The sequence below is a fragment of the Lepisosteus oculatus genome, chromosome 5, assembly GCF_040954835.1.
Source record: "Lepisosteus oculatus isolate fLepOcu1 chromosome 5, fLepOcu1.hap2, whole genome shotgun sequence".
Lineage (NCBI taxonomy): Eukaryota > Metazoa > Chordata > Actinopteri > Semionotiformes > Lepisosteidae > Lepisosteus > Lepisosteus oculatus.
Window position 1 is genome coordinate 58,554,858 of NC_090700.1, and position 11,574 is coordinate 58,566,431.

Consider the following 11,574-nt stretch of genomic DNA (forward strand, 5'->3'; position numbering starts at 1 on the left):
TTAGAGCAACATGAAAAAGTCACACATTCAGTTGCACCTGCTTAATGTGAAGTCTTGTTAAATCCAAGTAAAGCAACAGCTTTAGCTTCCATTTATAGACTTTCAAAATAAATATTATAAGATACAGTATCACAGCGGAGTTTGTGATTTTAGCATTAGACTTTTTCTATGGCTTGCCAGCGACAACTACTTCAAGTGCCAGAATGGTACGGCTAACGTTACCTTATTTGCTGAACTACAAGATGAAACAAGAAGTCATTTGTCTCTAAGCTAAACTTTCATCCCACCAAGCAGAACGTATTTTGAAAGTAAGATGACAATGCATTGTCTTAAAAAGGGAAGGACTTGACTTGTGGCATGATATCATACAGACATTAGTAAAGGTGGTTAGCTTGTCTTTGTTGCCACCTTCTGGACTGATCTGGTACGAGCTTAAATGCATGCTAATGGACCAGTGACCACTCATGTATGAAGGTTCTATGACCCCTGTGATGAAACGGAAAACGATGGCCACAGTTCGGAGTATATTGTGACAAAGAACTCATACTAACCCAAATCTTATTGCCTGGGTCAGGGGTTCCCAGTCCTGGTCCTGGTGACCCACAAGCTTGCTGATTTTCATCCCATCCCACCTTCATGAGATAATTGAAGCCTTTCTGGAATTAAGAGGCTGCTTCAAATGAATATTTGCACATTGTTTCTAGTCACAAGTTTGGGATTTTATTTCAGTAACACAATATGGTGGTTAAAGCTGGAAACAAGCCATTCAATTTCGTTTCATTATTATTAAGTCAATGAAGGGTTTGATTTATGGAACTGAGGGCTCGGGTGGAACAACAACCAGCAGGTGTTAGAAAGATCCTCTGATCCCAGTAGGAACCCCTGGCCTGGGGGATTATACTGTATCATTTTTCCAGGAGCTGGTCATAAAGATCAGCATGAGGACAACATGCTGCAGCATATTTACAGTGGCAGGAGAGGAGAAAGTGGTTCACCTCTGAATGAGGACAGCATTCAGGTGATGCCTCACGAATGTGACTTGACAAGTAGCCTGGTTTGGTCTTCAAAGCCACGCTGGGGAGCCCTACAGCTGTCCACACCTGTGTCAGAGGAATGGAGAGGAAGATCTCAATAAGCCATCATTTTCAGACTAAATCACCTCTGACTTCACTGATGAGCATGTGCATGTTTCTAGATGACAAGAACATAGTCCTCTGACGGGACTCAGTGGTCAGCACCTGTATCAGTTTTTACAAAAAACTTCACACAGTTTCTGCATGCTGTTGACCATGATGCCTTTTCAAGAAAACCACAATTGTACAAGAGATGATTTTATCTACCTGTGCTTTTTTTCACAGGAGTTGTTGTTCAAGCATTAAACACACATCAAGGTGGCAAAACATGTGACACCCAAAATTGTACTCCCATGTTATATGATATGTTATGTGATATGTCACTTCTATTGTAACAGTCCTGTTTTCTTCACATTTCCTCATCTACTTCCAATTTTAACTGGACATCTTGTTTTTAACCAATATAATCAACAACAGTAACACACATAATCAAACTGGTATTTTTACTGGGTAGATTTTGCTAATGTCCACCAGAGGGCAGCCTTGTGTAATTGACCAACTTGATAACTGTTGTTACCATGTGTTCCTATACCAATGGGACATAATGTATGAACTGTTATAAAAAAAAATGAAAACATCTAAACATTATTTTCTGTGCAGGTAAATACTTGTAATTTGTACAAAGGAGGCCACAGCCAAGCTTGAGGGCAAATTAACAGAGATGTGCAAACTATTACAAAAGTTCCCTGTTTATTTTTTGTCTGCTTCATAGCACAGCATTTGGTTGCTATTTCAAACCATTTCAGATGGAAACTAGACCTTCATTCGCCTCTGGAAGACCTGCTAAAATAGGTCTGTATGTCCCAGTAAAAGGGTTGTGGAGTTTTTAATGTTATTTTCATGCCTATTTTATTTTCCACTGTGTGTACAAAGTATATTAAATTACAGTGACATTTGTTTTGACTCTAGTCAGGAGGTTTGATTGCGTTTGGCCACCATAACTGATAGGGCATCTTCTTTGTTTATTATGGAAGTAAAATGAACATGTAGTAACTAAATGAAACATGCTGTGCAAGACTGCACAAGCATCGATCTTGATTCTCTTTATCAGTTCCCGAGGTATCCTTTCTCCTTTATTATCAGCATCTCCTTGGCATTTCAGATAGCCGTCCAAATACCTCACAGGAAAAAAAAACCTGGCAGGCTCTTCAAATTTCTGTTAGGTCTGTGATGTCACTATCCAAATGGAGATTTTATAATGTCATTTCAGGACATGCCTTCAGCCGAGCCAGACTGACTACATACAGGATGTAGATATCTTTTGGAACTGCTTGAATAGTAGTATCTGGAACTAAATGCAGAAATCAATTTTCTTTAATCTTTTTATTTTTCAGCTGAGTTGTGAAGCAGAACTGAGCATTGAATTGTTGCACTGTAAGAACATTTTGCTGTCACTGAACCTGACCTCCCCTTTCTGAGTGGTGGATGTTTCAGTTAATAAAGTACACTTCATAGTTGTCTATAGTACTCCCAATTTTTTAAATGCAGTGCAGCAAATGATAAACAATTAAATTTGTGCGTGCTTGGTACAATGAAGCAGGTTTGCCAAAATTTGATTTGATTGTTTCCATTCCACTGATTTCTCGGTCATTGAACCATTGTGGAAAAACCTGAAAGAGAAGTCATGAAAAAAACATGTCTAGGATATACAGGGATAACCTCCTTTAACTGGGGAAGCAGGTACAGAAAGGATTCTTTTAGTGTAGGACACATATGCATACTCATGTGCTAAAAATATAATCAAGCTAACTTTTTATGTTGTGTTAATTATGTAGGAGTGCAATCAATGTTGAAGCAAAACATTCCTTGCTGCCTTGAAAATAAATTTTGATTTATAACTCTTCTTTCTGACAGAAAGAAGCAAATCAGGCTGCTTCCTCAGCCAACGTGCACAGACTGCTGTAAATCTGTTTGTTATATTTACACACCTAGTGCACATTTTTACTCAATGTGTAGGACAATATTAATTCCTCTGTTTATGCTTTCTCTGCCTGTAAAGGTCATTAAGAGTAGACCAATCCTGTGAATCTGCAATTGCTCATAAATAAGCCATAGCTCTTACTGCAGTTTGGTTTGGAGCTTCGCAGAATTGGCAGGCCTCACTCTTACTGCAGTGATGTTATTTACAAATCATGTAGGTGTTGTGCAAGATGTTCTTGTAAAAGATCGTAACTAATCTACAATGTGCACTTGCTCTTAAAATTGGAAACAAAACCTTCTGGTTGTGGACTTCGGTGAGACATCTTCTCTTAAAATTGGAAACAAAACCTTGTGGTTGTGGACTTCAGTGAGACATCTTCTTCTGTCTTAACTGTATCTTTCTAGTTCTAGCAAATAAGCCAGAGCGTGTCTTCAGTTTATCACAGGGAACTAGGAGGTAAAACATGCCTTCTTTGTGCAAATAAATAAAATAAGTAATGATTTATTTTATTTAAAATACATTTCTCATTTGCCTAATAGCATATTCATTTCATGTGCTTCATTTTATTAGTATATTTGTCTAATAACTGAGGTTATTCTGCCTGTCTTTACAAATGCTCTGTGACAGTTTACCCCTTGTCACATATAGGTAGTCACACTTGTATGACACACCAGTTTGGCTTATTGGCACACAGTTCCTTGTGTGTGTTGAGAGACCAGCGTAACAGCTACTGTTTGGTCTTCAGTATTGACTCTCTACTAAACAAAGTAAGAATATTCTTCTCTTTTCAGCGTGGAATAAACCTATTACTTGTTCCTTTGCAACGTACAACATTTGTCAGTGTCACTACAGTTTTCAGATATGAAAAACAGCTTCCTATGACCAGTACATGTAATTGGTGAAAAAGGCCCATACCTAAACTTTCAAAGCAACCAAAGCCTTCATGTCTGGTTTGTGTTTTGTTTCCTAAAGGTGAAACATTTTTTTTTTCCTTCCACACAGTATACACTTTGCACTAAAGAAAAAAAGGAAGTCTGTTACCCTCAGGATAGTGTTTATTACTGCCACTTCCACACCTCAGCTCGGGTGAACCTAAAACATTAATACTTGCAACACTTCAGCTGTGCAACCAAAAAAAATATTTTTTCATGGTTTTGTGCTGAAATCGTGCCACCTCAGCATGTAATAATGTCAGCACAACCAGCGTCCTTTAACTGGATTTTCTCTTTGGATCCTCTCTGCCCGTTCTAGTTAGGAGAGCACTTAAACAGCCTTTTTTGAGCTGGGGCCTCTGGAGTTGGGGATAGGGAATTAACTAAAGGCCTACCACCACCCTCTTTTTGTGTTCTCCCAGTTTAAGCTGCAACCCCCTCTCCTTTGTTTGTTTCCAGCGGTTATCCCACTGACTGACTCCGAACACAAGCTGCTGCCTCTTCACTTCGCAGTGGACCCAGGGAGGGACTGGGAGTGGGAGAAGGATGATAACGATAACGCAAAGCTAGCCAAGTGAGTCAGCCGATCGCCCGCAGGTCTGCACAGAGAAATCACCACGCCACACTGCATCCAGCCAGAGTTTTCTTCAGTCGATGATTTAGAATGTCGAACAAATACAGACGGGAAAACATTTTTTTTTTGTGTCGGAAAGCTCTTGTACAGCCAGGAGATGGAGATTTAAGAAATGTGCTTGGGAGGTATAAATTCAAAACAGCCCGAATGAAATAGTCCCGCATGCCATGCTTGTAATAAAAACTGCTAATGCCTTGTTTCTTTGTGCATGGGGGGGGGGGAAGAAACAGCCCTCTATGGAAATAAGGTATTCATTTTCAGAAGATCTAGTTTAGCACTTCATCTTGATGTCCAATTTGTTTTTGAAAGGCTGATACAGAAATGCTTATCAGATATCTAGTTAAAACAAACATAGCTGGCCAATAACGTTAATTCAGATTAGGTCACACTCACTTGAGACTCTTAGGTACTTTCTGCGTTGCCTGGGAGTGCTCTCAAGACAGTGTGGCGTTCACTCTTCTCCTAACGGGCTTCAGAAGGCCACCTGTAGCCCCTTCATGCAGACTCATAATCATCAGCTGGCACACATGCTAATGTCATCCTAAGTACATTCACTTTTACCTGTTGAAAATGTATTCTGTATAGACGTGGGTTATTTAGGTTTTAATCATTTGGTTTTAAATTTGGCATCTGCCATTGCTCAAACATCTTACAACCCCTTTGTAATGTAGTAAAGGTTTTATAAATATCAATTCAAGGATCAGTAGCATAACATTTGACAAGAAATAGAAAAACAAATTTGTGGAAGTGATACAGAAATGGCGAATAACATATATGTTTCTCTTCAGTCTTATCCTGTCTTTGGAAGCAAAACTAAACCTCCTGCACAACTACATGAATGTAACATGGATTCGAATTCCTTCAGAAACAAGGGTACTTCTTTCTTTTTTTTATTTTGTGACCTGAAGAATATATCTCATTAAAAGTACTACTTCAGTTTCTTTTAGATAAAATGCACCATTAATGTTATAACATATTTTTAATCTGAATTTTTAAACTTATTTTTTACTGTTTTTAGTTATTTAGTTTTTGGGGTTTCACATTAACCATATTTATTAAATCTTTGCTTCTTAGCCCAAGTAACATCTGTGACTTAAAATAAAAAGTAAGGGTGTTGAAACATCCTTCTCTAGAATTTTCTAGGAGGTCAGAGTCAAACATGTTGAGTAATTACAGTAAATAACGAGCTTGAGAAGCACTCACTAAAGACAAATATTTGTTAAAACTGATGCTGGTGAATTCCCCCTTGCAGCCAGTCATCCTTACTGAAAAAGATAAATGTGGAAAATAAAAAAAAATGTTTGGGCAGAAGAGACCCTTGGTTAGGAGACACTCGAGGGAGATCTCCCAGAATGCCGATGAGATGCTCATGTCCTTTTTATTTCTGCTCATCCCAAAGGCTCCCCTCGCTCAGCCAGAGTCACCCACAGCCTCAGCGGGAGAGGACGTGCAGTCACTAGCTGATTCCATGGACTCCGACCGCGAGTCCGTCTGCAGCAACTCCAACGTCAACAACGGCAAACCCAGCAAGGAGAAGGAGAAGGACAAGCAGCGCAAGGAGAAGGACAAGAACCGGACCGACTCGGTTGCCAACAAACTCGGGAGCCTTAGCAAAACCCTGGGCATCAAGCTGAAAAAGAACATGGGGGGTCTGGGGGGGCTGGTCCATGGCAAAATCAGCAAATCCAACTCCGGCAATGGCAGGAACGGGGATAGCGGGGAGAAGAGCAAGAAGAAGGAATCGAAATCCCGCAAAGGGAGCAAAGAGGAATCTGGACAGTCGGCCAGCACGTCTTCATCTGAAAAGACCACCAGCCCGTCCCCTACAGAGAGGCCTTCGGGGGCGTCTCCCGTGGAGAAGCGCAACAGCTCGTCGAAGCCCCCGTACGAGAAGGTGTCGGACCACTGGAAGTACAGCACTGATGTCAAGCTGAGCCTCAACATCCTCAGAGCAGCCATGCAGGGAGAACGCAAGTTCATTTTCGCCGGCCTCCTCCTGACCAGCCACCGCCACCAGTTCCACGAGGAGATGATCAGTTTCTACCTGACGAACGCCCAGGAGCGGTTCAGCGCGGAGCAAGAGCAGAAGAGGAAAGAGTCGGAAAAGAAGCCTGCTGTCAGCGGGTCTGATTCTAAGAAGCCGGAGCAAGAGGCCGCCTTCCAGCGAGAAAAAACAGACACCTCGCCTCGGGAGGGCTGCTCTCCGGTTTTGCACCAAAGCCATACCTCCCAGCTGGTTTTGAAGCTGCAGGAGAGGCACAGCCCGACACCGGCCCCTTTCTCCTCCCCCAGCAATGGTGCTAAAAAATCCGGGCCCATCCCGGTATCAGCCCACTACAGCCATACACCACCTATCCAGAGGCAAAGCGTCATTCACCTACGAGATGTCAACGTGCAGTCGTCCAGCTTCCAGGACGATACCTACAAACCTATTGTAGGCACTCTAAAGACCTGCGCTACTTACCCGCAGCAGAACCGCTCGCTGTCCTCTCAAAGCTACAGCCCTGCCCGCATGTCGGGGATCCGTACAGTGAACACAGTCGAGTCCCTCTCTTACGCCATGCCTGGGGAACACAAGTCACACACCTACACCAACGGTTTCGATGCCAACGACGTCCGGGATTGCCTTGAATTTGCCGACGCCGATTCCCCCCAGGCCTGGCTAAGCCATGACAAAACCAAAGGCCGCAGCACGGGGTGCCCGCTTTACAGACTCCAGCAAAACCGGTGCAAGAAGGAGAACTGTTCTTTCTATGGCCGGCCAGAGACAGAGAACTACTGCTCGTATTGCTACAAAGAGGAGCTGAAACGTAGGGAAAAGGAAGGAAAGACGCAAAGACCTGGATAGCCCCTAGCACACGCCAGCTGGTATAACCAGCTGGTTCATGCTAGCTGCAGAAATTCTCTTAGAAAATGGAAACATATCCCTTTGTGCTCTAAGAATAATAAAAAATAATGGCAGAAGTAGACCATAACAAATTTCCTACTCTATTTAAGAACAGTTCCTTTTACTCCTGTTACCTTTCCCCCAGTATCGAAGGACACAGTTACTTGATAATGAAGAAGGTAGAACTGAAACTCAGTTCACAGCTTTGGCCAGGGCCTTCCTGAGTAACATTATAGGTCTGGTTTGAATTTCTATTTTCTGCTTTTAATTAGATTTAATTAGATTTCAAACCTGTATGAAAAATAAAGAAAATGAAATACTTTTATCAAACGGGCACAGAGGCGCTGTGGTACCTACAGAAACGGTCATACTGCAGGGTACCACTTTAAAAATAAGTAATTTCTGCTGTAACTAAAGCATATGTACAGAAGTGAATGGCTTCAACAGTGAGTATGAGGAGCTTTGTGAGTTCCCTTTTAGTGTGAATTAGAAACAGTCTAATGCTTTATGACTTTTATCTGCAAGTTTGTAAAGAATAGATTAATTTATAAATAGTTTGTATAGAATAGTTTGTCCAAAGGCATTTGCTGTTATATTCACGTCTAGGAAGAATTATACATCTAAAAGCAATAATTGCTTTAGTGTCAGAAGTGTTCACATAATCCCTCCCTTATGTCCTTGCACAAATAGTATCTAACTTCAAGGCTTTTTTCTTTCATTTTTGTAGCACCTTACAGGCTTCAGCTGCCACAACTACAGGCCCCAACATTTTTTGTTTCTTGATATGACGTCTGGTTGCTTGAAGCTAAAAACTTCCAGAAATTGAGACACAACACACAACTTTAAAGTAGCTTATTGTAGGCTGTACAACTGTAGTCAGATGCAGTTGTATGCAAAATGCTAGTTTTGCCGTTTTAGATTAAAGACTTATGTACATTTACAGAGGGCCTTTTCCCCTCTTCTCTCCTCACCCAAAGCTAGTGTTCTTTATATTAAAATGGTTACTGCTTACACACATAAATTCTGACATAAAACCAATGTGCCAAAAACAATTAAAAGTAATTTTTAAATACAGCTATGCCATTGTTCTCAGGTATACAGCAGTAACACAAAATGCTTTCAGAACATTTTTAATGTATCTAAATTTGAGAACATCTTGTGCACCTTCACCAAAATTCCCGAAGAAGAAGGCAATGTGACGTGCAAGAGATGAAGAGGACAAATGAAAAGGCAAATTTAAACTCGCACACAGCAGATCCAGCTGAGTGTGAAAATGGATGTGAGTTTAATTCAGAAAGGAAGAGCTGAAAATGTACTGTACCAATGACACAAGCAGTTGCTATGTGTAATTATAATGTGCTTACATTTTCAGTATTATGTGCAAATATCTGTAAACAGAAAAATAGCACTGAAAACAAAGCTTATTGAAACTTTCAGTATAAAATATTTTTGGCAGTAGACAGGAATCCTGTTTTTTTTTAGTTGATATGGAGGTTCACCTGTTAAATATTGGTTGTAAAATATATTACAAAGCTACTGTCATGAAGTGTGCTTTATTAACAAGAAAAATAATAGTTTGATTTTTATCTGTCTTTAGGACTGTTTTCTTTATTATTTTTAAATACAGTAAGATATACTCCAAATAGATAATAAACATTCATTTTAGACAGCCATTCATAGATTTGTATGTACTCAAATATCGTGACTAAATGTCCCTGGTCAAAGCTGTGACTGTCTCTTAGTTCTCTTTCATATTTTTACTGAACATACTGCAACTTTCTTCCTCGTTTGTATGTAACAGTTTCATGGACTCTCACCCTTAGAAGTGTAAAATGTTATTTTATATTAATTTGAGACTTTTACACTACTTTAAATTATTAATTTGCACATTAGGTACCGATGTAAATAGCAAAAAAAGAAAAAAAGATTAGTTTATTGTTACAAAAAAGAGAGTTGTTTGTGTGTTTTGTTTGTGGACTAGAGAATGTGATTACATTGGGAATTTACAAGCCAAGGTTAAATTGTAATATAGAAATTATTTTTATATTATTTTCACAAAATGCCGCAAAGCAATATTTTGCTCTTTTTCTTATGGACACAGTTGTCATTTTGGTAGGTTATTTTAACTGCAGGGCTGTTTGAAGAAAATAACCTTGAAAAAAGGAGCTTTGTAAAAGAAGTGTTTTAAGTTATGACTATTTATGTTCTCGATAGTTTCAAACATTTGTAACAAAACCTACTACTCATCAAGCTGAGTTATGAAAAAGCTTTATTTTATTTTTTTTCAGTGAATTACTTGGTACTTTGTACTTCAGTCATACTAATAATCATCGCTCCATTGTGCAGCCTCTTTTAAACATTGAGGTGGAAATGCAATTATTTTCCATTATTAAAACATAAAAAATTTAAAACTGGAGTAGTGAAAAAGCTACATGTATAACTAAAGAGATTTATATAACAAATACTAGTAATGTATTTCTGTTTTCTTATATTTGCCATGTAAGGGACATATCTGAGAACTGTGGGACATTTGGCTTTAAAAGCAGCTAACCTTTATTTTGCATAGCCTTGAGGCCTGCAGTTTGCAATAAGATGCATTAGCATTAAATGGCTGGCATACACTGCACACGTAATACGAATAGTTTTCACATACTGTAGCTGTAGTGTGCTTCAGTGTTCCAGGGTTTTAGTCTTCAGTTCGGAAGTGGATTCTACTTAAAGTGAGGCCTCTAAAAAGGCTGAGACCTGCAAGTATGGTTAGAAGTCCTTTACAGATCTATCCATATGTGTTTAATTATTTTTTCCATGAAATGCAAAAATGGGGGAATCAATTACATGTTTAGGCTCTTTTGTTTTTGTAAAGAGATTGCAACTTCTAGTATGATTAGAAGCCTGCACATCTTTGAAAAGAAAACTCCCTTTTAGCCTTTTAATTTTTTTTTTTTAAATGTATCTCCTGTTTCGTTGTTACAGAAAGGGGAAAAACAATATTGGTGTTTCTTACTGTACCAGAGTAGCTTTTTTCTCTTGGTGTTGTACACATGTACACACGTAAAAGGTCAAATCAAGCTTAAGTATACACACCCTAAAGTAGAACAGTGATTCAGTAAATTCATCTCCTCGATTCAGCAAGTAGCACCATTGTCACACTTCAGATGTTACCAAAATGCAAAAATGCAATCATGGTTAATTCTTAATAAACATAGAACAGTCCATGTTTAGATATAATTACTATCTTTGTCATGAAGACCGTTGCCATATTTAGACAAAGAAACAATAACAATAAAATCTTCCCATTGTAAAGCCTGCGGTTTGTGCCCTGCAATTTGTATGATTAAGGATTTGACATGCAGTCCAATGAATGTCAAATCTATTCATTTGGAAAAATACTGATGCTCAAAACAAGTCTTAGTGTGTGCAACAATCTTAGTTTTTGAGCAAAAAAAAAACTACGAGCAAAACTATGCCTGTGCTAAAGTTCTCGCTTCGCTGACTCACTTTTTTATTGTTAAAGGAGATATACCCACCTTAACCTCTATTGTGTGGTTTTAACTAAAAAAAAATCATTTAGATTCACTGATGTTTAGGTTCATTCTGCTGGCATACAAATGTAAGGTGAATGAATGTCTGGGGAAAAAAATCAGCTTTTTTTTTCTATGTGAGTAAGAGAGTTACAGCTTTTATTGTTTTCTGTTGTAAACCGTCATCATTACTTTCTTGTTCTGGCCCAGCAGAAACCAGGGATTGTGATGTAGAAACCCAGTCAGCAATTGTGTGTAGAAGGGATCTTCAATCAATTGATTCTGCTTGCAGGACAGAAGCATTCTGAATCTTCCTCTATTGTACATTGTAAAACACGTATTATGGAGTTCAAACTGAGGAATTACGCCCATGCTATTGATCACATTGCATTCACTTTTCCCCCTGCTATAAAAGTATTTACAGCAGGGTACCTTAACTATCTTATTAGAGTTGTGGAAAACAGTATAACCTCTATCCTAAAGTTACCACATGCCTTGAGAAAGCATAATAAAAAGGTCTTTTCATAAAAGCTGCATTTAATGTAT

At 39.1% G+C, this 11,574-nt stretch overlaps 1 protein-coding gene across 5 annotated transcripts in view; it reads left to right on the forward strand.

Annotated features, from left to right (window-relative positions):
* Nucleotides 1–10,813, forward strand: part of otud7a (OTU deubiquitinase 7A) — a 106,982-nt gene extending 96,169 nt beyond the window's left edge. For all 5 annotated transcript variants that reach the window (XM_015343756.2, XM_069190720.1, XM_015343755.2 and 2 more), the window contains 3 exons: nucleotides 4,446–4,560; nucleotides 5,409–5,493; nucleotides 6,020–10,813. In XM_015343756.2, the coding sequence (XP_015199242.2) occupies nucleotides 4,446–4,560; nucleotides 5,409–5,493; nucleotides 6,020–7,468 (1,649 nt within the window). In that variant the 3' untranslated portion in view covers nucleotides 7,469–10,813. The remainder of the gene's footprint in view (nucleotides 1–4,445; nucleotides 4,561–5,408; nucleotides 5,494–6,019) is intronic.
* The last annotated feature ends 761 nt before the right edge of the window (nucleotides 10,814–11,574 follow it).